General features: G+C 44.7%; 2 protein-coding genes and 1 long non-coding RNA gene across 5 annotated transcripts in view; 2 read left to right on the forward strand and 1 right to left on the reverse strand.

Moving 5' to 3' along the window:
- The window catches only part of FAF1 (Fas associated factor 1), a 155,049-nt gene extending 149,403 nt beyond the window's left edge, over positions 1–5,646 (reverse strand). Inside the window, exons 1-3 of one of the 3 annotated variants that reach the window (XM_069023382.1) lie at positions 5,038–5,646; positions 4,907–4,957; positions 1,317–3,063 (exon numbers count right to left, since the gene is read on the reverse strand). In XM_069023382.1, coding sequence (XP_068879483.1) covers positions 1,317–1,361 — 45 coding nt within the window. In that variant the 5' untranslated portion in view covers positions 1,362–3,063; positions 4,907–4,957; positions 5,038–5,646. Of the gene's footprint in view, positions 1–1,316 lie in introns of all 3 variants that reach the window. The other 2 variants (XM_069023381.1, XM_069023380.1) reach the window with 2 other exon arrangements.
- A 162-nt stretch (positions 5,647–5,808) lies between these two features.
- On the forward strand, positions 5,809–12,563 carry CDKN2C (cyclin dependent kinase inhibitor 2C). The gene is made up of 3 exons (XM_069023384.1): positions 5,809–6,614; positions 6,987–7,127; positions 10,685–12,563. The coding sequence occupies exons 2-3, from the start codon at positions 6,999–7,001 to the stop codon at positions 11,057–11,059; spliced, it is 504 nt and encodes a 167-aa protein (XP_068879485.1). The 5' UTR covers positions 5,809–6,614; positions 6,987–6,998; the 3' UTR covers positions 11,060–12,563.
- A 2,558-nt stretch (positions 12,564–15,121) lies between these two features.
- On the forward strand, positions 15,122–21,031 carry LOC138114201 (uncharacterized). The gene is made up of 3 exons (XR_011152526.1): positions 15,122–15,177; positions 19,455–19,507; positions 19,636–21,031. It is a non-coding gene; the product is annotated as an uncharacterized lncRNA (long non-coding RNA).
- The last annotated feature ends 5,474 nt before the right edge of the window (positions 21,032–26,505 follow it).

Genomic DNA, 26,505 nt, shown 5'->3' on the forward strand with positions numbered 1-26,505 from the left:
TGGGATGTCATCATCCCTTATATGCACAAAAGTATCTCCAAGCACAACAAAGTAGTATCAATATAGCAACATTTGTTAAGCATTTTAATAAATATGGGTGTAAGATAGTGGGGTACAGAAAGGGCTGACAGTTCCCTGTTGTCAGCTGGGAACTCCATGTGTTACATCAGTGAGATACCAGGTACCTTTTGCAACAGAGGACTTACATAATGCACACTACAGTCACCCTACCTGTAGTTTCAAAGAAACACACACACAGAGTGAATGGAGGGATTACTTTTTTTCCTTTTTAACCTGCTAACAGGTGGAAAACAGTCTTTTAAGAAGCTGAACATACAGATGGCAGTTTTGCAAACCAATCCAAGAATACCAGGAGCCTATACATGTAAGAACAACCACTGCAAATGGACAGAGCTTTAAAAAAACCCCATTGATTGGGGATTGAAAAGCAAATATTCAAAAAACATATTCAAATATTATCTGATTCCCTTCCAAGATGCGTTTGGCTCCCTCCACTATTTCAAATGCAGGTATCCTCCACTTTTTGTTTATTTGGCCTTAGAAACACAATATAAAACCAAGCAAGATTATGAAGCAATATACACACCTAAACACATCACTTTTACTTACAGAAATACTTTATTCTGGGGGTAAGATTTAGAAGTCTGAAGTTAAATTACAACCCTTTTGGAGAAGGAAAGTGTCACGGGTTGGGTTTGTAACCGGGCGGAAGGTAACAAACAACTCTGATGAGCATATTCCTCCCTTCTACACAAACACGTTGTTGTTAGGAATGGGGTGGGAAGAGTTTTACCGTCATCACAACAGTCATAGGCTGAGGCAACCATGAAGTTTAGTGTTGATGCTGGAATGGAAACACCTCTGTTCAGCACTAATCTGTAGTACCAGCAAGTGATTCACTACAAACACTGTGACAAATCATGAGGACTGGTGAGTTTTGTATCCTCCCTGGCATTTGCCTCTTCCAAGGGAGCTGCCTCACAGCTGTCCCAGGGCCTGGGTGGTTGCAGAGGGTAGGAACAAGCAAAGTGGATGAAAAAGCTTTTTTTTATTAATTAAAAACTGAAACTCTCTAAGTTAAAGAAGACATTTTGTTCACGTACCTTGAGAGAAGAGGGCACACGCTCCCCATTTCTGACAAATAAAAAAGAAGAAAAGCGAGAGCGGAGGCTTCAGAGGGTGGGCTTCACATCCACCACCCCGGACCTCCCTACAAAGAACAAGCAGCACAGCAACGAGGAGAAAGAGAAAAGCAGCGAGAGGCCACGGCTGTGTGGCGGCGGCTTGAAATTTACCTGGAAATCAGCCAATATCATTTCTCGGTCCATGTTGGACGCCATTGCAGCCAGCTGCGTCCCGGCTCTGCTCGGACCCGCGCACCTGGAGCCGCTGCCGCGGGGAGGACGGGGCAGGGTGGGAGCTCAGGAGCTCATGGAGGCGCCGCGCTGCGCTCGGGCTCCCGCAGCGCCCCCGGGCTGCCCCTCCCGGGGCCGAGGAGGGGAGGAGGCAGGAGAGCGGCGGGCCGGGCGCGGGGCCGGGAGCGGGCAGCGCTGCCTCAGCCGCTGGCCCGGGAAGGAGGAGGAGGAGGAGGAGAAGAAGGAGGAGGAGGAGGAGGAGGCAGCGCCGCTCCCCGCCTGCCTCCACAGCGCCTGTGTCGCACATTTTGCCTGTCATTGAGGTCGCAAAGAGGCGCTTTGCGGCCGCCACGTGACCGCCCGTCTGTCAAGCGCTCCCGGAGCCGGGGGCGGGACCGCGCCGAGCCGGGACCGCGGGCCCCGCGCCCGGGTGGCACCGGAACGGAGCGGAGAGTCCCGGCCCGCGCCCTGCCCGGCCGGAGGTGCCGCAGCAGCGGACACATCCTCACGTCCCGTCCCGGGAGTTGGCGGCTCCCCGGGCCCGGTGGCGGCGCGGGATATCCCGGCTGGGCTCCGCCGCCGGCTGCGGCCTAACGGGTCTGCGGGGACCTGGCTGCAGCCATCCCCGGGTGGTGCGGGGGAATGCGGGCCGGTGCAGCTGCCGGGAGGAAAGCGGCCTTGCCTCTCTGTGCGGGAGCGGGGCAACCATCCATCCATCCATCCATCCATCCATCCATCCATCCATCCATCCTCCCCTCCCTGCCTCTCTCCCTTCATCAGCGCCCCGGGACCGCGGCGGTCTCGGTGAATGCAGCGGCTCGGTCCCGGCGCGGTTCGCGTCCCCTCCGGTCCCCCGTGGCGCGGTGCCCGCCCAGTGACCCGCACCCCCGGGGGGCACGCACCGCCCGGCGCTCGGGGGAGCGGCGACTTTTCTTCGCCCGGGTTCCGACTTGGCTCAAAAGAAGGAAATGCATTTTTCACAGGTTTTTCTGAGCCAACGCACCGTGATCTGCACAGCGGCCCTCGCTCAGGCTTAGCGCTCCAGCACTGTAAGATGCAATTCTATTATATACCGCAAATAAATCTGCTTTAAGTAATGCAAATCTAACTGAAATGCTTTCTAAGTCTGCCTCCTACAACCTGATGCCGTTCATGTACCCTTTTAGCCCTGACATTAAACACGCATTTGGACGCCAACTTGCTAATGAGTCCAACATGTTTTGCTCTGCTTTTTGTAGGAGTGTCCTGTCAGTGTCGTAGCTGAGATCACAGATGCATCAAGCAGCTTTCCTGTCAGCTAATAACGCTACATTATGATACCTTTGAATCAAGATATTTTGCCGGGTTTAGGAAGCAGCGGTCTTTATTGTTTCTCTCTTCCATCCGCGAGGGTTACAGGGGAGTTTCGCGGACTCTGCGAGCTCCCTGCCGCCGCTGGCCCCGGGGCGAGCTGCGGGGGGAGCCCGGCGCGACCGGGGACAAACGCTGCGTGCGGAGAGGGGTGCAGGGAAAGCTCAGCTGTACCTTCAGGAGGGTCCGTGATCCCAAGAGAAACCCTGGGAATTGTTTAGAGCCTGTTGCGGACGCTGCTAGGGAGCGCGGGCTCCAGGGCGCCTGGGCTGGGTGTCTGGCGGCGGCGGCGCTGCTCCGGGGGCTCTGGGCGGGCTGAGGCCACACCGAAACGCCACTTACAATGCAAAGCCACAGCGTCAGAGAAGCTGGGTTTTATATTTTACCGTGTTCCTGCTCTCGTTTATGTTGGCAGGTCTTGCCAAAAGGTTTTTATTGCCCACTGACGTTAGCTTAACAATTCGAGCTCCCCACCACCCACCGGAGGGATGATAAATTAGTTGCCCTCACACCTGCACCTTTTCTTTTTCCCCAGTTTGATGTTACAGACAGTTCTGTCCTAAGTACTAGGTATGGTGCAATGCCTGGGACAGCCTATGCTAAATCACAAACAAATCCACCCACACATTACTAGAGAGTAACTATAATAAAGGCTGAAAAGCGAGTTTTAGCAGTTGGATTAAAGCCAATTAATTCCTGGCACAAACCGAAGCTATAAGTATGTAGTCAAGATTAGTTACACAGCGTTCATGTCTATTACAGTCATATTTTAAATAATGATATCTATATTAGATCAAAACAGGAAGGATTTGATCCAGAACATAAAGAAAAGGTGAAAAGCTGCACATGCCCGACGTTGCAGGAAGTTCATATTCAAGTCACAGCTAAAGTTTCTGTTTGCCTTCTCACAACCTCTCTGAGCCATTCGAGGTGGGTTTTATCCTCCAACGAGTGTCAGACAAATTAGGGAGCCGATTATTTTACTCCTCATAATGCCCGGCGATAATATCTCCCTCCAGAAGGTTTTTTGGTTTGTTTTTTTTTTCTGCTGATTCTGGAGCCGATTGGGATAAATCCCGCTGTTTTAGATGGAGTATCTTTATCATTCATTAGAGGAAATGATCAGGATTAACGAGCTGCTTTCTGCAAAGACTTTTGACAGACCGGCATAGTAGAGGAAGTTTGACGGCATTTTCTGGCCAGGCAGCTTTACTTGCAGGAGGCCTGCAGCACTCCAGCTACACTTCGCTTAATTATTTTTGCTCTGTGGCATGATTAACAGAAGATGGAAGCTTTATTCTGAACTGTAAATCAACAAAAAATAGTGTGAGACTGTTGTAAGGTTTGCAGGTCTAATTCTACAGTAAGTTAGCAACAGGTAAACACCACCAAAGCCTACGGATTTTGGGCGGTAATTAGTCACAAAATAAGTAATTTATAAGCCATCAGACTGAATAATTCAAGTTTTGCATATAAATTCTCTCTTTATGCAGAAAAGCAACTATATTTGAATAATTAGATGGTACTTGCATACATATATTTCTAGAGCTAACTTTGAGGGAAGTTATATTTTATATTTTTGCTTTTTAAAAAATGGAAAAAAGGAGGGGGAAAAAAGCACTATTACTTCTAGACAAGAATTACCACAATGAGGCCCTTAAAAATACACGTATTTTTTCTCTCCTTTAGTGGGAGTGGGGGGTCAGTTGATAAATTCAACAAAGTTGTTTTCCCTGCTTCGTGTATAGGCAGCTCATACTTGTCACCTTTGTATATTCGCAAACAAGCGTGGATGGGGGAATCAGTACAGGAAAATACAACTGCAAAGCAAAAAGCAAGCGACGCGGAGAGGAAAGCCAGAGGCAAAGGTCTGGCTTCGTTCAGCTGCAGATTCACTGCTGTAAAACCGGCTCTGTTTGACGGCGGCGACCCCGACTCAGGCCCCGGCCACCTCCGGCCCCTGCCCGGCTGCCAGCGGCAGGTTCCCCCCTCAGGGCAGTGCTGGAGGAGCTGTAACTACCACAGGTTCCCTCCCTAACGCACCTCCCCGAGCTGCCTCACGCCTGTTTACATTCAAAATCACTTTCCCGTGGCGTCCACGCCGAAAACAGACGTGCAGATTGCCCCTGCGAGCGATGGGTTACGTGTGCTTATCAGGGAGCCATGACATTGCTGCTTACCTCTCGGAGGGTTCGCTTGGCAGAATTCAGTCCTCCGAGGGTCCCTGAAATCTAAAGCAATCCAGCCATTAAAGCACTTTAAGGCACTAAATATTGTTAGGCAGGGTGGCGGTGACATCTCCGACCTGTACCGTCCTCACTTCTTCTCCCTGGAAAGGAAAAGCGAAGTCCTCGCGTCTTCTCGCTCGGTGCCCGGGCGCGGTTCCCCCTCAAAATGGCACTTTCAAATCAATCAAGGACACCAGAAACGCGGGAAGCAGGGAGTGCTGCCGTGGACGGTCGCCTTCCACGGTTAAGACAACTTGACATTGACCCTTCATCCTTGACCTTGTCCTCAGGATGAGAGAGGAGCCCGCGTCGCTGCCGGGGTGGTCCCGAGCGCGGAGCCGCCGCCCGCGGGGTGCCGAGTGAGGGCGGAGGGGCCAGGACCGGGACCGGGACCGGAGCCGGCTCCGCTGCCCCGCGGGCAGGTGGAGACCCCCGGGGAGAAGCTCCGGGCAGCGCCGTGGCAGAGGCCGCCCTCCCGCCTGCCGAGCTTCCCCGAACCCGCTCCTCCCGCCGGGGTGCGGGGACTCCCGCTGCTACAACCTCCTTTTCCTTTCATTTTCCCCCCCTAGGCCTCAGCAGCGCTGCTTCTAAAAGCAGCCGGGCTGTGCTGGCTGTGGCGGGGCAGTGCCGTGCCCGGGCTGCGCGGCGAGGGGACGGCACCGGGCGCCGTGGAACTGCGGCGGCCGGAGCGCGGCGGGGCCGGGCGAGGGGCGGGCGGGAGCCGCTGCAGGCCTTCCTGCCCGAACTCCGCCGCGCCTCCTTAAATCTCTGCCGTTAAAATGTGGGCGGGTGTTTCAACTCAAAAAGCGCTCAAATTTTTTTTCTTTTCAAAAAAAGCTGATGAGGTTAAAAAAAAAAAAAAAAAAAAAAAAAAAAGAAGGGGGGAAAAAAAAAAAAGGAGAGAGAAACCGGCTTCGTGTCCTTAGGAAACAGAAGTAGCGATTGTTTGTGCTTAAAAAAGGGGGAGCGCAAAGCCGCGGGCGGAGGCGGCGGTCGCGGACCGGCAAGTGCAGCTTTATTTCGCGAAGTTGGAAGAGGAGGCGAGCGGGGCTGTCAGTGCGGCTGCGAGCGCGGCCGGGCCGGGGCAGCGGCGGCACCAGCGCGGCCCCTGCCCCCGCCAGGAGCTCGCCCCGCGGCCGCGGCGGGAGGAGCGGCTGTCCCGGGAGCGCCCGGCGGAGCGCGGACAGCGGCGGCGGGACCCCGGCGGAGGGACCCCGGAGGACGGCGGCGGACACGGCTCCGCGTCGCGGCTCCTCCACGCCCTGAGCGCGGGCGGCGGTTCGCGGCAGCCCCCCCGCGCCGCCCGCCGCCCTCCTGGATGCTCCGGAGCCGCCGCCGCCGGGGGCGGCCGCCGGCCGGGATCGCGCCCGCCCGCTGCGCGGAGGCTGCGCGGGGCCGCGGGAGTGAAGCTGCTGCTGCTGCTGCTGCTGCGGGGAGCGAGAGCACCCAGGGAGCGAGCTGGGCGCCGGGATAGTCGCCGCCGCCGCACCCGGCCCTCGGCGGGCGCGGCTCGTCCTTTCCTTCCCTGCTGGGCCCGGACTAAAGCGACGGAGTGGGATGAAGGGGGGATCCCGAGCGGGAGTTGGATGCACACTGCTACAGGAGACCTTTCCTCGGAGCTGCTGCTGCTGCTAAGTTTCAGGAACCGACTGTGAACAGGGTGGGTTGTCTTCTTCTTCCAAGATCTCAGGTCTGAGTGAGTCTCCGGTGTACGTGTATATATGTTACCTATAACATATACAATATATTGCATAGCTGTTAATCTATTCCCCCCGCCGCGAAAGTGGCCAAAGTCTTTAATAAGAGTTACTCTATATGTGGAACCAAAGAAATCTTCCTTCAAGTGGAGCTGCAGTTTTGCTGAATAATCACGTGTGAGTTAGGGGCGGGCTCTTGGCAAGGAGGTTTTTTACGAGTATTTACTACAAGGTCTTACTCCAGAAGATTAACCATCCCAATCCTTCTGTCAGTCTCCGATGCCATGCCTGGTTAAAAAAAAAAAAAAAAATCTCATCTTTTTTCCGATCGTCAGTCACCCTAAAGAATGGCCGAGCCTTCTGGGAACGAGCTGGCGTCCGCGGCTGCCAAGGGGGACCTAGTGCAACTTACTAATTTGTTGCAAAAGAATGTAAACGTCAATGCACAAAATGGATTTGGGAGGACTGCGCTGCAGGTTGGTATCCAGAGAGGGAGAAAATATTTCATCACTGGTACCTACGTGACCCGGGTTTCCAAAAAAGACAACATTTTAAGCAGGCTGGTGGATGAAATTCGAGTGGTTTTTCAAACTCGTTGGATGCCATATTTTATAACTTTAGTGGCTCCAACTCCCTAAAATGACGTACTTGAAATAAAACTGGTCAAAACCATTCTTTCAATTGGGGATCACCCTCAATGTCAAACGGGCTACGAGTTTGCTAATATTTTGTGACTTCGTGGGGAGGAGGCAAGGAATGAGAGAGCTGAGATGAAAAGAAATCAGCTTAGGTGAGCAGGATTTCATAGCAGGTCTGTAAACACAAATGTTCTTTTCTCTGAAGCTTAGGATTTATATCTTTTTTTTCTTCCTTTTTTTTTTTTTTTCTTGCAAAGTGCTTTTAAAGCGTGGCTCGTCTGGGTTCTGGGATCTGCTGTGGATGGTACTTTTCCTTTATGCTCTGTTTGTGAGAATGACCTTTCTCATTGGGAAGCATGCTGCTCAGAACCGAGGACCTCCGATGTACATTAAAAGCTAGCCCTGTGAGTCGGGGTTCCAGCTGAATCACTTGCTTTTTTATTCATAATTAAGACTTTAAAATTTGTTTTATTCGGATCGGCTGGCAGGGCACTGCTTCCAGTTGTTTCCTTTCTGATCGTATAGAGTGCTGTGTCCTAATTTTTAACTGTGTAGTTGTGCAGGCAGGAGTTGGAACCTGTCCAACTGCTAACTATTGGAGCTGATGAAAGATTTTGCTTTTAATATTATCTGATAATGATGGCAAAAAGGCTAGAATACCTACCAAATAATGAAAGATGTGATTTATAAATCCAGAGGGAAAATAAGTGTGGTTATTTGTACTTAAGGTGTAAGCAATGAAATGTGGAAGTGGAGCTGTAGGTCTTTTTCATTTCACACATTAGTAAAATCGTTTTTTAACCCCTCTCCCCCCTTCCCCCAAAATCATGGTAATAATTTCAGAAAGTGGATTTCCAAACAGCATAGAACCTGTGAATGTACTCGAGATATTTACAGCTTTTTGGCTTAACATCAAAATATTAGAGCTGGAAAATAAGCACCTCTTGCTAATAATGCAGGAATGACCCTTTTTTTGATAATTTCGCTGAAGCTGGAGATCTGTGAGCTCCTCGCTGTCCTGTTAACACTTAAATAGGTCATCGCATTGCACTGCAGGCACTTGCAGCAACTTTTAAGAGAGTGAAAGGGTTTAAATTAAAGACTTAGACAAACTAAATTCTTTAAGAAAGCAGGAAACATTTAGCTGGTTGATTTATCCTCGGGACAAGGGCTGAAAACCAATTTGTCCTAGAGTAATGCTGGATATTTTTTCCTAAAAGCAGCTAACTGTCCATATCCTGAATTAAGGTATATTTTACACAATGACATAGCATCCAGCTATATTAAACATGCATCCGTGCCCTAACGATACTTCTTAGGGGTGCCTAATAACAACTGAGCTAATGAACCACAACAAAAATCAAAACAGGAGAATCTGTCAACTTATTTTCAATATGTATCATCCTGAAATGTGCTGTGGGTGCGTGGCCACGCTCGAAAGACTTCTCTGTCAGTGCACTCTGCTAGACTGAGATAATCTGTCTGTAATCTCTCAATTACAATGGAGAGAATGCTCCTATATTAATGTCAATGAATTTATATTTTTCCTCTGCATTTATGTTTAATTAAACAACTACTCGGCTTGTCTTGCTCTGTCCTTTTTATTTCTGGTGAAGTGTACCTATGCAGGCCTCAAATACATCTCCTGCCCTAATGCTCTTCGTCAGACTTATTCAATTAATGCTTTCTCTTTCTTCGCCTCCCTCCCCCCAAGCATAACCTTGCAAATATAGGGGACATTTGCTGTTCAGTTGTAGCCCACAGCCAAAAAGCACCACCTTTTATGGGATTTTTCTCCCTCTCACATCTTTAACTGAACCCTTCAGTCCCCTGGCCTGAACACTGAAAACTCTCACTTAACCCAAATATAGGTTTTGAATTCACAAATAATACAGCCTGGGCTCTCAAAAAGAGATCAAAATGTCCGGATTTTACTAAACAAAGAGAGATCACAATGATCTTGTTTTCTTTTAACATCGCTTCCATCTCTCGTCAGAAGTGAAAGAAGTGGCAGTCAGGAGCTGGAAGCCTTGGGGCATAGAGAGATCTCTTTTCCTGAATCCCAGCCTGTCTTATCTGCACTTTTGCTCCTGTCTGTGGTTATAACATGCTGGGCTGCTTTACACTTCAAACGCTGTACATAAATGTATTTATTATAACTGGCTTTTCTTAAAAAACTTAATATATATTTTTCATCAGGAGAGATTTTCAGCAAACCCCTGTAGAAATTGTACCTTATGCTAAATCTAATGCACTGTAATGCTTGTTTATGCTGATTTTTTTTTTTTTTTTTAAACCAAGATTTTCAAATCGATGTGTGGATCTCTTTCTAAGGAAATAGAAAAGAGTTGGGGTTTTTTCGAATTTTATACTTACAATGAGACTAGTTACAAGGACAGGAAAATACTGCCTATAGGCTGGAGATTACACATCCTACATTACAGTGTTCGTTTTTGGAAAGTGTGCAAACAAAAAATGAGGAATTACAAGGAAATCGGTGCAAGCTGTTAAGTTACAAATAAGAGAGATTTGTGTTCTAATTATGATAGTTTTATGGTGCAATTGAGAAAATTGAAAGAAGCTTTTTCTTTTTTTTTTCCCTGAGAAACAGTCAGAAAATCCAATTATTGTTGTTGTTGTATATTTTTTAAGGGATGTTTTAACAACAGAACATAGCCACAGTTTACTTATAGAGGGGTTATGAAAGTATAATATAATATGCTGATTTTAGAAGAGAACTTCTGTAATTTTGAAACATTCCCTTTGACTTTTCCTTTTTGGGTCACCTAATGAAACACGAATATTGGGGAGAAGAATTTCTTTGAGCATTTATGTTTCTCAACAGACAGAGCTATGGTACAGTCCAAATATTTGTTTTATCATAATGCACAGACAATGTAAACACCTGAAAGCTTGTAAAAACACATTCTACATTTGCTGTTGCTGAGGTAAAATATCTGCTCCTCAGAGACCCTATATTTGCTATTTAACAAGATTAAACAGTAATGCAGAGGTGTCTCAATACTTAGGCAAATAAAACCGAACTATACTTAATTTTTATGTGTTAAGAAACTGAGATGATCCTCGTTAGGGAAAAAAAAAAAAAAAAAGGCTGTTATATCCCATTCTATGCTATTTCAGGCATTAATCTCTCCGAGGCAGAAAGCTATGACCACCGAAGTGATAACATCTTTCAGAGTTTCACCGAGTTCAGTAACAAATACATTAAAAACTAGACGTTCTGGTGTGTCATTAGTTTTATAGCGAGGCTCTTCTGTCTGCTTTAAATGAGAACTGGACTCTGACGAAAGCCAGGGATGAGAAGTCAGGACGGGAGGCAGTGCTGGAGCAACCCCCCCCACCCGCGGTATCCAATTCTCCTCTCTCTCTCATAGGTGATGAAACTCGGGAACCCCGAAATCGCCCGGCGGCTGCTCAGTAACGGGGCGAACCCCAACCTGAAAGACAGTACCGGCTTCGCTGTCATCCACGACGTAGCCAGGGAGGGGTTTCTGGACACTTTGCAGACTCTGCTGGAGTTCAAAGCCGATGTTAACATTGAGGATAACGACGGCAACCTGCCCTTGCACTTGGCGGCCCAGGAGGGGCACGTGCGGGTGGTGGAGCTGCTGCTGGCGCGCTCCGAGTGCAAGGTGGGCCACCAGAACAAGCGGGGGGCCACCGCCTACGACCTGGCCAAGCTCTACAGGAGGGCAGCCGTGGTGGAGCTCCTGGAGGCCAGCAGCTCCTTCCCCCCCAGCATGGACTGAACCCTGCTAGGACGGGGTCTCCTTTGGACGTGAGGGCATGCAGACTTTTTGGGGTGTTTCCCTCCTTTTTAACGGCATTTGTTGCCACATTTTATTTTTTTTTTTTCCCCTGAACAGCTGGTAGTGTAAGTCTCAAGAAATTCCAGAGGTGGGTTTTTAGATAACAGAAACGTTTGAAATCCATGCTCCCAGCAGTTTCCTATACCTTTCACTTTATTCAGTGCTCACAGGCTCATCTGTGTGTATGTTGGTTGCTCATATCTAGTTTTCCAGTATCAACTTTTGCAATTTATTTTAGGTCATTTGTATCAAGTCATTAATACAAGAGCTACTATTCACATGCTTAATGTTGCTGGACTTTTAAGAAAAGCAAATAGTTTACTGTGATTTCTCCCACCTCTCAACACACCCCTCCCTTCTCACTCCCCCCACCCCTTTCGGTCAGGCTCAAGAGTCTGAGGTCCTGTTTTGGTTAAAAACATCCTTTTAATAAGGGGTCACCTGCACAGGCAGAGCTGGAAGTCAAAGGGGACGGCCTGAGGACAGTGGATGGCGCTTAGATGCTTTAGGCAGTAACTGTATTTTGTCACTAACAAGAGCTTGTAGAACTAGGTCACTTACTTTCTAAATGTAGATGACACTTTTCCTCTTTGTATATTTAAACTTTCACCAATCTGGTTTTGAATTTAGTTACCAGAAACAGTATAAGTGGTGTTTCTTTGATTGCCAGAGGTTTTAAACAGCTCAGTTTAGTAGTTCGTGTTTACTGTGCACTGCACAAGACGTTTTTTTCTAGTTTCAAAACAAGCAGCAGAGAACCATTGTCAGAGGCAAGAGGACACGAAGGCTGCAATACAAGATTTCTGGTTGCTTCATCTGCTGAGTGCAGTTTAGATGTTCTTTAAGTAATATTTGCTTTCCACCAACTATTCTGTTTTGTCTGGAAATAAACTATTTTAATGACAGCATCTCACAAAACAAGAATATTTGAATACAGTGACATTTAGGAAGCAGCACTTTTGATATTTGTGAAGTTAAGTTATTGCTTGCACCTAAAACACAATTTAACCATTGGAAATTTTCCATTGCAACACAGTTGAGAGTATTCACCAGACTGAAACTCATTTGCCTCTCCAGCCTCAACAGGAGCTAACGATGCTCAGCACCCTGTCGGGAACAGTCTATTATGAAACTTTTAACATTTGTACAGGATCTACTTGTTGGACAGATGGGCAGTTTAAAGTGCTTCATTTTGAATAGTCTAAATTTCAATTGTGCAAAATAGAAGGTTTTAAATCAATGCAAAATGAATACTACTTTAAATAGCACTTAAAAGAGGAGAGGGAGTACATTAGTTTAGGTTTTAACTTTTTTTTTTTTAATTAGCCCCACAAAATCAGTTACTACATTTTCAAGTAAAAAATAATTTGCTGAAACTGTCACATTTACTATAAGCTCTGTCACATTGCTGTGTTCTGATTAAAAACCTCTGTGAAATATGAAATTTGTGTGCATGATCATTAATCGGTGCAGCACAGCACATAGGAAGCATTACTGGGGAAATAACCCTCAAAATTCCTGGTAGAAAGAGCACTAAACCACCTGAAATATTAAACCGGGCAACGTAATCCACAGGTCCCCAAGGTGAAGTGACCCAAATCGCTCTGTGTTGCTCTCCATCTTCCTTTCCTCATGTCCTGGAGGATGCTCCAAGACTTTTCCTTCTCCATTCCTCTCAAAAAGAGGAATTCCGTGCTACACCAGAAGGTAATATCCAGCTTTCTCATGTTTGTTTGGGTTTTTTTTTTCACCCGTGCTACTAAAAAACCTCATTCCAAACCCGTTTGGAGCTTCATCAGCATTTAATTTACGCTAAGGCGAAGTTTAAGCAGCGGCTTAATAGAACAACTTCTCTTCCGAGAAAAAATGCCCCGCCTAGTCAGAAATAGCGGCTTTTATTGCGTGCCAGGAGTTCAGGGTTAAAGCCAGGACGAATCACCCCCTGGCCATGCCCAAAGCCTCGGCGGCTGAGTCACGGGCGATAGTCTGGTTTAAAGGTGTGTTTTATCTGACTTTACTGCTGCGTTTTCTCAGTGAGCCCCTCATTTTATCGGAAACAACATTATCAATTGAAATTCCTAGTTAAATTCTTTGAAAGCAAGGATTGCTCTCTATTATCCCAGGAAGTTAATAGTTACTACAAAGAGCCTCTGGGAAACCAAAGAAATTCGTCAGCTGGTGGGTTACACGCACCTTACAGGGTTTGTCACTGACAAAAGGTGCCTGGCTGCTGGGGAATGGCTTTCCTCCAGAAGTCTTTATACTTACTGAGTGAGGAGAAAATAATATAAAGCAAGTCTTATTAATAGGGAATCTTGACACCTAAAAAGGATTGTAGTATCGGGTGTGGTTTCAGAAACTGCTTTGGCGCTTTCCCCCCACTATTTTGGCAACATCAAAAAGTCCAATTTCAAAAATTCGCATATTCGTGAAAATGTCGACAATCATGTTTACCCAGAGATGCAAAACTGCAGCGTGTGAGATGGAATTAAAGAATTTTGAGAGCTTTTATTGAGACATAAACCAACTGCCAAGTAAGTCTCCAGGCAGGAGCAGAGATCTCCCTGCAGCAGCCCAGGAATCGACAGCAAACAGTGCAATATCGAGATGAGAGGTATAAATAGAAACAAATACAGCAAGCACTGAAAAATGTGAAGAAATAGAGCATAAAATGTAGCTGTACCAGGATTCACAGTGACCAGGCTGTGTGAGGACACAACTATGGGGAAACAGCCCTCTCCCCTATTTCGGTTACAAGGATGAGCAAAGCTGTTACACTTGACCTTTGTTTCTGAATTATCCTCGGAACAACGGCGGGGGCTGCTGAACTCCTTTTGGAAAGGGGCAGATCCTAAAGGGATCCTACAGGGAACGAAGAGAGTTTCATCTGTGGCAGCAGCACCGCGAGAGGGTGAAATACCCTATCTGTGGGTGCTGGGGAGAGAAGGGCAGAGGTGCAGGGCTAACCCAGGCACTGCCCTGCCCTTAGCCGGGGGAGAGTAAATGAGAAGGTATTTGAAGGTGAATTCTCTCAGTCTCCAGTGCAATAAGCCACTGCACATTTGAGTACAGGAAAATACTTTCTTTCCATCTTTCAGTGTGGGGAGAGGGATGGGATCAATGGTTTACTCCATGGTGGGGTAAGATATTAGCTCCCTAGGAAATGCCATTGCATTTTTTCACATAAGAAAGAGTTAACACAGTAGAAAACTACGACTTTTCATCTTCTAAAAGAAAGAAAAGGGTTTCTTCCACAAATGTACCTGAGAATTCGCTAGGCACCCAGAAGCAACCAGACATTATTATCTCCTGAGTAAAGTGCTGAAATTGCCTCAAAAAAGCGAGGGGAGGAAAGCTTTTGCTTTTCTCCGTGGGGACTGTTATTCTGTGCATGGCGGGGGGGGGGGGGGGGGGGAAGGAAAAAAACAGGAGAAAGAAGGACAGCGAGAGAAGGAAAGATTTCTCACCGGCTCTCAGCACAGCCTGCCCCACCACACAGGCACTCAAAATGTCGGTGCTCCCGGAGGACTCTGCCGGGGTCCCCGGGGAGGAGGGAGGGTCGCGCCGGCCGAGGTGCGGGCAGGTCGGGCGGCCCCCGGGGAGCGCCCGGGCGCGGAGCCGCGGGGCGGGGGGGCCGCGCCCGGCTCCGAAACCGTTACTTTGGCTCCTGCGGCTCCGCTCCCCTTGCTCTTCCTGTCCAAATAATTTTAAATTTACGCGCCTTAAATAACAGTCTGATTTTATTTATTTAGTTTCCTCCGCGGGCTCCGCCGCCGCTTCGCTGCGCCCCGGCCCCCGCCGCCAGGCCCGGGGCGGCCGCCGGCCGGGCAGCGCTGCGCGGCCCCGGGGCTCGGGACACCCCGGCCGCCCCCGCCGCTTCTCTCCCGCCGCCGCCGCAACTCGCACTGCGCCCCTTTTTTTTTTTTTTTTTCTATCTTCTTCTTCTTCTTCCTTCTTTTTTTTTTTTTTTCTTTTCTCTTTTTCCCTCCCTTTCCTCCCTCTCCCCGCAGCCGGGACTGGAGTCTCCTCAGCGTAACTCCGGTGCTTTCGCAGCCGCAGTGAGTACAGAGAAGGGACCCACGTCTTGCCGGGGGGATGTTTCTAACACATCTTTGTGGCCGCTGCCGGGCGGCGGCGGCGGCGGGGCTCCCGCTGCTGCGCCGGGCTCTCCTCCCCCAGCCCCGCGTCCAGGGACGCAGAAGCATCTTCTCCCAGCACAGCTCACGTTAGAACGCAAAACCAAGCAGGTTTGTCCCCAGGTTTCCTTTAAAAAATGGCTAGCAAGGTGTATCTACCAGCAGGAGCTTTTCATAATCTTGTGTTACATTTGAAAATCAGACAGGCGAGAGAGGGGGGAGGAAAAATCCACGCTTCTTGGCTTCTGTGTCACAGAGGCGAGAAAATTATCTTCGGATGTAAAGTACATGGCACATTTCTGAGAGCCAGATGTGCCAAGCCTGGCTCTGCAGCCCTAATTTACAGAGCCTCACTCGGAAAAAAAATAATAATTCACTTCTGCCATGGCTCTGAGTGGTAAAATGGCTTCTGCGTTTTGAAGAAGCACACCAGGGACATTTTACAGTGCCAAAGGTTCCTGCTTGTCATTTTGTACTTTTTCCCTGTTTGAATTACATTTCAGCACAGTATCAGTTGTAATTGTGCGAAGTTCAGCTTAAGGATCTATGAGGAAGAGAACTCTCCAATGCTGGATACTTCAGAATAACCTTGACCTTTCATTACTGCTTATCCTACAAGATAAGTCATGCAGGGAAAGCAAGGAATTGGGCAAGGCACCTGCAAAAGAACAACTGAAATGGCTCTATTTTTAAACTAGTGTTAAAATGGCTTCTGAATCTGACAAAACAAGGGGCACTCAGGGGCTAAAAGACAAAATCTAGAGCTTGATGGCAAAATTCAGTTTGACACACACAGGACCCCGAGCCAATTTCCTCATCCCCAGATGCATTTTGTGCCCTTAGTGCAACCAGACTCAAACTGCCAGAAAGGGTAAATTCCCTCTGAAAGGAACTGAATCAGCCAAAAGTATAATCAGCTTTTCAGGGAAGTACAAGACCACTGAACCATGTTTCCAGTTGCATTTCTTTGTTCCTCTGTAACTGTTTTCTCATATTTGTAGCAGTAATTATAAGGACCACTAGCATTTATGAGAGTCTTTTAAATTAAAGAAGCCTAATTCTGGCTAGGAAGCTTGAAACATTTTCTTCACAGTGCAGCCACTAAAAGGTTAAAGTCGATTCGCAGCTCCTGTGAAAGTTTTCCTTCAGCAGATAGTGCCTATCAAGATGGTCTTTCTTTCTCCTGTTACACCCTGAGAGCAGGAAACGGGGCAGCATTTATATTGCAACACAGCCCTCTTCACTCCTCAATATTAAGATTATTACCAGCACAATGATATTTTAATGAACACTTTTATACACAAAGCTAATGAACATTTAAAGGAAAATATACACAGCACAAACCACAATAAAATGCGATGCCTTGTAGGAACACTGAGTATTCAAAAGCTTTTCAGGGTTTGACCTTAATGAAACACAAGAGCAATCCTGGGTACAGATCACATTTATATGCGGAGTATATTGCAGGCCGGAATGAGGGCTTCTGCAAAAGTTAATTGTAATTTTCTGGTGAGGGAGGATCGCATGTTCAGGCCTGAAGTTATTAACATCTATTCTGATGGAAATAGGGACATTGGGATACACTTTGTCAAATCAAAAAGAGTACTTTCTGCTTCAGATATGTTACCCTAGAGGTGATGTACCACCATTTGAAAATCTGCACTTCCAAATCAGGCATGCCAGGATGGCAGCGAGTTGATCAGTCAGGAACTTTTGCTTGCATCTAGTAATGCTGGAGAAAAGGCAGAGGAGATTTTCAGTCTACACTAGCTGGAATATGCACAGGCCTGGGAACCAAGCTGTTAACTCTAAATGCTTCTCACAGAATGGACTTTTTAAAATTTTCTGAAAGAAGAAGTACACTCTGTTAGAAAAAGCAGTTTTCTCTCTGTACATAACATAGTCCTTGAGGGTGTGACTGTAGGTACACAAACAAAGCTATACTTAATCTCTCTAAGAGAATTTTATAGAGAACATCTGTCAAAGAGAAAAGTGTATTTGTTTCATGAGCACTGTAACACTTAGTAATATCACCTCCTTGCACCAACATATATGCTTTAAATAGTGTGATGTCTGTGGATTTTTCAGACATAATTTGTTTTAGCTCCTGTAAATAAGGGCTGCAGACAAAGAGCTGTGCTACACTGTGATAGAGTAACAGTATCCACAATCCAGCACAGTATGCATGTATTGGAGAGAACAACAATTTCCTTCCTGTACGAGCACTTTAATTTATGGAAACATACTGTTTTGTGTAAAGAAGGTAGTAGATAATTAACAGTATTCATTTAATCTAATTATAGGCCTCTGAGGCAAAAAGCTGACACTTTCCATTGTGGTATATTCAGGGAAGTTAATTGAAACAACATTGCAGCCACAAGGCATAACATGCCCATCGTATATTTGATACTAATTCTTTTCTCAAAAACGGGATGAATCTGATGCTTGCTAGAGATAAGAATTGCTGTTACTCACTCGAGTAAGGAAGGTCTGGGGAACCTCATTATGCAATGCTGCAGTGCACTGCAATATCTCTGCAATTCCAGAGCAAACCACAGACAACTTAATTTGCCAAATTGCGAGACAGTTTTGTAATGTACACAAGTATCTAGTACAAATTAAGAAAAGATTGAACACATTTTTAGCTGGGACGTAGGTCAGAATTTTAACAGAGATCTGCCTCAAGAAGCACTAGGTCAATGTACCAACTTTTAGCTCTGCTTAATCTTTAGGAAGAACCAAGCAGTAACAGCAGCCTTACCCCTAGGAGTTGTTATTAGAAGTGTAATTTGTGGATTTAAGCTATCAGTATGACAAACAGATACACAGACAGCGAATCAACACTTGCAGCTCCCAAATATATATTTAAAAAAATATGTCAGACCATGTGCAGACTAATTTTTCTATCACCTGATACACACCAACAACTCAACTTTCTGACAGCAGTGCTGCTTTCATTCTCAAAAGGAAAGTAAAGCTCAGTTCTGCAAAGCTTGCCTTCAGCTTGCAGAAAATGTGACAGACCAAACATGCTGTTTGTGGGAAAGCATTTGCCATTTATATTAAAAAAATTGGAATTTCTTTAACATAAATGGCAAATGCTTGCAAGCTGAATCACCATGATAGGGGCAAATTTCAGTGTTTCCCCCTGCTTTGCCACTGGAGGAGTAGAACTGGTGTCTCTGCAGCTCCAGCAGCACCACGGGGCAGCCCTCCCTGGCTGCTGCTCAGTGACCTCCACCTCTGCTTTGCCCATGGGCAGCACCCAGCCCTCTCCCACTCTCTGTTCCTGTGTCTCCAGGCAGTGTTCCTGTCTAGTGGGAGGTAAAATTGCCAAGGCAGTGCTGCTGACCCCTGTGATGAATTACACACAATGTAATGGGGATGGTGCAAGCCCTCTTAGAGGACAAACACCCACAGTGAAAGGCCATCGAGCCGAATGCGGGGCCTTGCTTTGCTCTGCCAGTGAGAGACACTGCTGGCAGCCCTACCTATCATTTCAAAATCACTTGTAGCATTTTCGAATGTATTCTGCAGAAACACTTTTTACTGTGGTTAAAAAAAGCCGTATATTGTACTTTAGGCACTAGAATGTTTGTTAACAAAATCAGAGAGAGGAAGCCTGAAAAATAAACAGATAATGACATGCGGTCACCTTAACTCCAGGGCTCTGGCTCAAGACATCCAGAATATGCGATAAAGATCTCTAACAAGAAAAGAAAATGTGGCTATAGATGTTAGTCATACCTGATTCCTGTTCCTATACCATTACAGATAAATCACAATTTGCATATATGTCTGACTCAGAAAATCAGCTTATTCTCAGAGTTCAGTCTGTACTCATACCCCTTCTTTCCCTTGATGCTTTCTTCTGCCTGGCTCCTGCCTTCTTTTTCTCCTCTGTGCTGTTTTAAGGTAACTCCTAGCTCTTTCTTTTCCACGCTGTGTTTATCCAGATCTCCATTCCCTGGCTCCTGCCTTCTTACACACTTCACACTCTATTTTCAACTCCTAGTTTCCCTTGCTTCATCTGCACATCCACCCTCTTATTTTTTTGTAATTATTTCCTCCGGCATCTTATCTTTATCTCCATGATGCTTATTAACCTCCTTACCTAATATACCATACTCCTTCCTATTGCCTAGCAGAATCTCTTTATGTACATATGTACAATCTTTTTTTTCTCCCTTGTCATGCAGAACTGCTTCCACAACTGATTTCTGTCCATGATGTCCTAGGAGAATTATTACTGGTCAGTAATCGTTGTCTCCTTGGACTCCACTGCCTTCATCTCCTCCTTCCTCTCGCTTTCTGCTCCCTGGTTGGAGGCCTCCTCCCAAACTCTTCCACTTTTGTGACCCATCCTCCTTTTCTCAGCAGCAGGAGAAAGGGAGGTGATGCACACAGGAGAGGCACCCAGATCTCACAGGAAGGGAGGAGCACTCGTGGTCCCCATTGCCTCAGGCACAGGCAGCACCCGCTGCTCCACGAGAGCCACTGAACACGGGGCACACTCCATCAGCTCGGGCTGGCCTTTGGAAAATTTAGCAAAATGACAAAAGCAAACCATTCTTAACCAATCACATGCAAACTGAGATTTTTTTTTTTTTTGAGTCTTACAACTTTTTTTTACATTTGGATGCACATCTGTGAAACCACAGCAGCGGTACTGCCAACTTCCAAGTTGCTGCTTTAAAGGTGCATGGATGAAAGTAGACCAGCAACGGTGTTTCATTTCAAATTCCTTCTGTAATGGGGATACCAACACTTCTGAATGAAGCAACCAGATTATTATTTTTTAATATGGGCAAAATATTTTTTTAACCTTGTTCTTGAAAATTACTACAGTGGTTTAGCTGGCAACTGCCAAAACTTAAACCTGAGGCAGACACTTGGCTTGGAAAATACCAGCCCAAACAGTGACAAGCAACTGAAAACTGGATGTTATTATGAAGCACTGGACAAGGTTAAACAGAGAAGTGGAAGACTTTTAAGTGACCTGCAATGAATTTCTTAATAAAAACTTCGTTGAAATAAGCAGAACTCGGTCAGATTTCACCTTTTTGGGTGAATATATTTCCTCTGAAAACAAAAATTAAAATAAAGGAAAATAAACCCAGAGTGTTCTGATGTGAAGAGGGAGAGGGGAGTGTGCTCAACTGAGATTGGGAGCACTATGATTGAGGACTGGACCACTCTCTTTGGCACAAAACCAACTGTAAAGATCTAAAAAAGTGCAGAAATAAATGATCCAAAAGTATTCTGTGAAGATGAAACTTTACAGAGACAGCAGAGTGAAGGGAGAAAGGAATTGCTGCTGGTGGGAAAATGTCAAAACAACAGAAAGGGAAGTCCAAATATTTTGTTAGCTTTGGGGTTCCTAAATATCCTCGTCAGTGCAGTTTACCATGACAAGCCCCAGGGAAAGCATCATCTAACAGTCCCCCAAAGTGCTCCACATCTCCCACAGTTGACTGTTTGCCTTCTCTGAAAACTGAGGCAACTCAGGAGCTGCTCCCTGTGCTGGGATGGCACTGGTGGTGGCTGTGGGAGCGGTGGCAGGGAGGGCAGCTGAGGTATGACCTGTTCCAGTCCTGTGCCTGACACGTTCCACTGCCTCCCCGCCAGAGGGGCAGGTTCACAGCAAGAGTTACAGCAATTACCACCGAGTGCTGTTTGGCACCAAAAACTGTCCTCCCATTCCTCTGCTAGGGATGAAAGCAACAGAGTCACGGAAGCCCTTTCTAATGTACAATGGACTGCCTGTTAATTTGCAAGTACAAGCGTTTTTTGTCTATAAAATTAATACTTTTAAATACTTTCAGCAGATTTAGTGGGTTGTCTGTCACTTGATTGAACCATTGCCTAAATGATATGTTCTTGCTTGAAAAGAAATTATTTCAGGAAGTCCTGTGGCCTTTGTTTTGCAGGAAGCCAGAGGAGGTGAAAATGGTGGTCCCTGTGGCCATCTCACCTCTATCAGTCTGCTTGTCCAGGATTTTAACAGTAAAACTACACTAATGCTGTAAACTTTCTCTGCAGTTAAAATATTCTGAAATATCTTGCATAGCCTGTGTTTGAAAAATTTTCATTGCATTTAAGCAAAATGCCTCATGTTAATGGTCATGATTATCCAAATTATGGTTAAAATGGTGACCTGTGATAACACTGGCGATCAATATGAAATTAAAACTACTCTAATTAAAAAAAAAAATCTGCTTTCATAAACAGAAGATTGAAAATTTTTGCTAGGTGCTGCTGTTTGGCATACAAATTCTTTTGCCTTTCTTAAATATGTATGTGTTTGTTATGTCTAGATTTCTTTTTGGGTTTAAGAGTAGGCCTGGCCTGGCAGTGCTTAGTTCTGGGACCACTGCAACACTTACACAATGTATGTTACTCTCAAAGGTATCTTACACTCAGCACATTCTTCCTTCTGATACAGTTTCCCTTTTATTAAAAGGAAAAGCAGTAAAAGTGAGGTTTAAGGGTAACAGAAAACTTGGCCTGACAACATGTTCTAATGAACCACAAAGCAGCTTTCAAAAAGAAAAAGTAGCAGGAAGTTCTTTCATACCGGGTATTAAAAATAGACTGCACCAAGTCCTGGAATGCACACGGCAGTTATGTAATGATTTTTCAGTGACATGCATTAGGAAATATTCTCAGTACATGTTTTTCCTTCCTAACACCCAGTTTACTTCTCTGAAGTTTGGAAATTCTTCACATGGATGATTCTTAGAAGTCTAAAATTATAATGTTCATTGGAATAACCTATCAATTAGCCAGCCACATAATGACAACATCTAATGGTACAATTGAAGTATTTGAATTTAATATACCATTTTCATAATGGTACAATATGAAACACACGATGGAATCCAATTTTTTTCCCCCACAAGTTAGGCTTAATTTATTTCTGGCAATGTAATGATTTTGCACTGGAGACACTAAGAGAGAGAAACCATTTTGAGTACAAATCATAAATACTGAGAACATCAGCTCCCTTGGAGCACAGAGAAGTCTCCCAAACATTTCAAAAAGGTTTATATGTTATTGGGTACTTTCTATAAATGGAAAGACTGAGGGGAGCCAGAACAGCTCTATCTAGTTTCCACCATGCTGAGGAAACTAAATGGTAAATTATTTTGAAGAATGTCTTCCTTGGACTTTTCTTTAGAGATTTCCCAAAGGTCTAGGCTCTGGATCTTTGCCGTATAATTTCAGAAGGTAATAAAGGAGTTAGAAAACACTTGAAATCTAACTTTTGGGTTTTCACAGTTGTATTGTTTTCTTGAATTACTCAGTGTTCAGAACAGTCTGCAACATCCTCTGCCTATAGCAAGAGTATCACACAAGCATTATTTCCTTGTTTGCTCACAACCTTTTCTGCCTTTTCGGGTAAAAGCCACAAGCCCTCCCACGACCTCTAGACTTCCATGGCCACCATGACCTTAATCAGAAACATTTTTAGTTTCAATTTATACTTCAAACCCAGCAAAATTCCCTGCTGGGAAAGATCACACATCTCTCCCACGTGTGTCACACACAGTGTCAGTATTTCCTAGATTGCCATATATCAAGATGTACCCAGAAGCACAATTACAGACATTTTTCATCACCCACTTATGTCACTGATGGAGAGTGATAGGAAGTATTATGGCAAGTGAAATTCTGTCCAATTTTGGCTCCTACTAACAGTTAATATAGTGGAGATTAAATACCAGGAGATCCTAAATGGTCATTTATGACCATGGTAAAGCAATGAGTCTTTTTTTAAGATGAGTAGAACTCTAAGTGTTGGGTCTGGCTTTCCTGAGATATCTTTGAAATATTTTCAGAGCTAAAAATGCTTTTTGTGGAGCAAGTGAAGCTCCACACTGTTCTTTTTGAGAACAGAGAAAAACCTGATCAAAGTACAATCAGATAAAACATCTGATTTATTTTCTCTCCTTACTGTTCTGGGGAATGACAGAATTAAAAAATCCATGTTTGACATGTGAACAAACTGTACCACATCCAAAATACTCCATTCTGGAAAGACATAAAAAAGCAACCCCAAAAAAAGTTAGCATCTTGTAGGAAACCTGTTTGTTTGATAAAATATTAAGAAACATCTTAATTGGCAGTCTGAAATAAAATGAAAAGGGGCATATTGAAGTGATGTAACAATTTCATTTTACAAGAAGAGGTAGGAAGTGAGCACCACAGCTGAGATGACAAACATCATTTTATAAGATCAAAGTGTCTTTAAGGCCATAAAATGAAAGAAAAACTGGTTATTAATACATTCACTTGCTTCTAAATGCTGTTATACAAATATATTTCTGGGAATCCAGTGCCTAAAAAGTAATTTGTGAATAAGTCAATACTTATTTTTCTGCACTAATACATAGGCAAAGCTTGAGCTGTTTATGAGGGGAGGAACAGGGTTTCATGCATAGTATTCAGCAGTGCTCCCACTTACAGGAAGACTCATCATTCAGCCTGATTAGTTTACAGGAACTGAAGCAAACAACATTCTGTGTTTTCCTACATATTTTATGACTATTTTCATATAAGCAAAAATCAGACTTTGTCCTTGTTAAGGACATTTTAGAGCAAATAGAGAATTACAGGCTCTTGTTTAATCTAACTCTTCTGCAAGCTTTGCTTCACTCAGCCACTTGTGAATATTTCTGAGTTTTATTTGATATATTAACTTATTTTCCTATGAGATTTGCTGTCACTTAATGTGATATTCAAGGTCAACACTGCAAATGTATTTGTAAATGAAAGTTTCTGTTTTGGCTGAATTTAAAACCTCAAGTGTTTTCTGTCCCCAAACAAACATGGGAGACCTCATTTGCATATTTGGAGGAAAAAAAATTCTTTTTTTCCCCCCAAATTTGCTCTTTGCTTGCAATTTTCCTTTTTCACACAAACCTTTTTTCTCTCCATTAAAGTCGCTGATGTGTCTAAATTAACAAATCCTATTGTTATATTCATAAATGGGGCAAATTTGAGCTCACCTCTGAAACCCAAAGCAAAGCTCTGCCACACCACATTTTCATCTGCTTTCCAGAAAGGCTGGGATTATCCTGCAGCACTGAAGCTCTGCTTTCACAGTGGGAAGGAGTTCTGGATTTTACACTGTTTGCTGGCTATGCACAACAGAAGAATACACAATACCATCTGAGCTTGGGACAATTAACAGGATGTCTTTAGAATATTTTTATTACGTTAATCTTTTCTTTTGCTTGAGCCAGCATTCCCCTTGAGAGGAAGAGAAATGATGCTGAGACAACTTACTATTGCAAATTAATTGTATGGTCCATTTCCCAAGCATTTAATTTGGCCATAGCAACCTGTTTAACTCAAATGAGTTGTCAAAAAGTGACACAAAAGAGAGGCCAAGTTCTTTAGAGGTGGCCAGTAATTTTAAAGGATGAAGGGAAATGGCTGGCATGATTGCTTTTGTCCAAGTAAAGCCTCTTCTAAATAGTGTAAGGGAAAATCAAGTGATTTGGCCTCACCAAAATTCATGCTACTTGAGACCTTTTGGAAATGTCGATTGAAGACGAACTCTGGACCAGAACTAAAAATAGCAAAAACATACGAAACATAAAAGAAAAAAGTGTAGCATTACTTACTTCTCATAACAGATAAGTCTGAAAATTGGGATGTAAGTTTGGGGTAGGAACTGGGATAGATGCACCTGCTCCAACCTGAGCCACTTACATGCAAGGCAGGTCGCTATCTGCACAAGTGAAGAGGTCAATACATGAGATCACTTTTGCTTCCAAGCCAACAGGTCTGAATTTGATCTTTTACAGCATGGCTTGTTTTTTTTCTTTCTTAGCTCTGGTATTCTAGAAGTATTTCCATGTGTGTAGCCCTTGCCTGAGTCCACCCTTGGTATGTGGACCTCTGTGATTAAGCCATTCTAGATTCCTTAACCCATTGCCTCCAGCTTTCCCAGCCTCCTGCCTGGGTGCTTCTCTCACAGTTGTATGGATTTCAGCTTTTCAAAGTACAGTTTGATTCATTCTCTCAAAACAGGAACTTATCTTCAGCATAAATATTTTTGGAACCACAAAGGTATAATTTTAGAGTTAAATAATCACATTTTTCTGGGAAAACTTAGAGGCAGCGGGTAATGCAGATTAGGATTTGGCACTTTATCAGACTCTCAAGGAATCTCTCCCTGAGTAAACTCTGTTTCACTGGGAATACATATTGTTCAGGAAGCAACAGTTAAAATGTTCTTTGCCATAGAAGAAAGTGGTCTCTCACCTCAAAGAAGACTTCCACCAGCCTGATCACTCTCTTTAATGATGTATCCCTCTTCCATGAAGCAGATATAACCAAATACTTCTGATAGGCAATTATTCTTTGAGACTAGGACATAGATACTTCAGTTAGAGGGAGTAGAAGACTAATGGACATGAATAAAAATTTGGAATGGATGAAATACTTATAATGGTGCATTTTGAAGATAACCAGCTCCCATTTTGTTTGCGTGCCCTAGAGATGACTTCTTTTCAGATAATTACTTTTCATAAATTTAGATTCCAGAGAAGTATGATTCACAGAAGTGCAGGGATTCCTTTTATTAAGCTGACCTTGAAGAACAGATCTGTTTCATTCTGTGCTTAGTCTCTTCTTTCCTGCCTCCTCTTATCACTTTGGAGCAGCCAGAACCATCAGTGATGTTCCCTCTGCAGGCTCCGGGCTCCTGCCAGCTCGACTGCCCTGCAGATGGTGGCCAGGAGCAAAGCTCTTTGCAGGGTCTGGGCACAAACTTGTTCTAAATGTTACTCAAAAACCCTGATCTGATTCTTGGTACCAGATATCCATTCATTTATTAAGAACAAACACAGCAGACAACTAATGCTGCACTTTTTCTGTTATTCAAACCTGCTGCTAACAATGAAGATGATGATGTCATTCCCTGGATGTGACAAAGGACTAATATTATATGCAGTAAAAACAATGAGTCAACAGTTTCTATGCCCTTGAGGTCAAACCATTCAGCAGTTTTGAAAGTAGACTGTTCTTTTTTGTGCACAGAGCTTGTTGTATATTAAGACAAAATGTGTAAAATCCCTATATAATTTGACAAAAAAAAGGAATTTTTGTTTCAAAGGGAATTTTTCAAAGTAAAAGTCAAATTGAAATATCCTGTAACACAAACTAACAGATAATTTTTTTCCTCACAGATGTTAATTATAATATTGCAAAACTCTTTCCTTTTTTGGTCAAAGATAC

The sequence above is a fragment of the Aphelocoma coerulescens genome, chromosome 8 (assembly GCF_041296385.1).
Source record: "Aphelocoma coerulescens isolate FSJ_1873_10779 chromosome 8, UR_Acoe_1.0, whole genome shotgun sequence".
In the NCBI taxonomy this organism is placed as follows: Eukaryota; Metazoa; Chordata; class Aves; order Passeriformes; family Corvidae; genus Aphelocoma; species Aphelocoma coerulescens.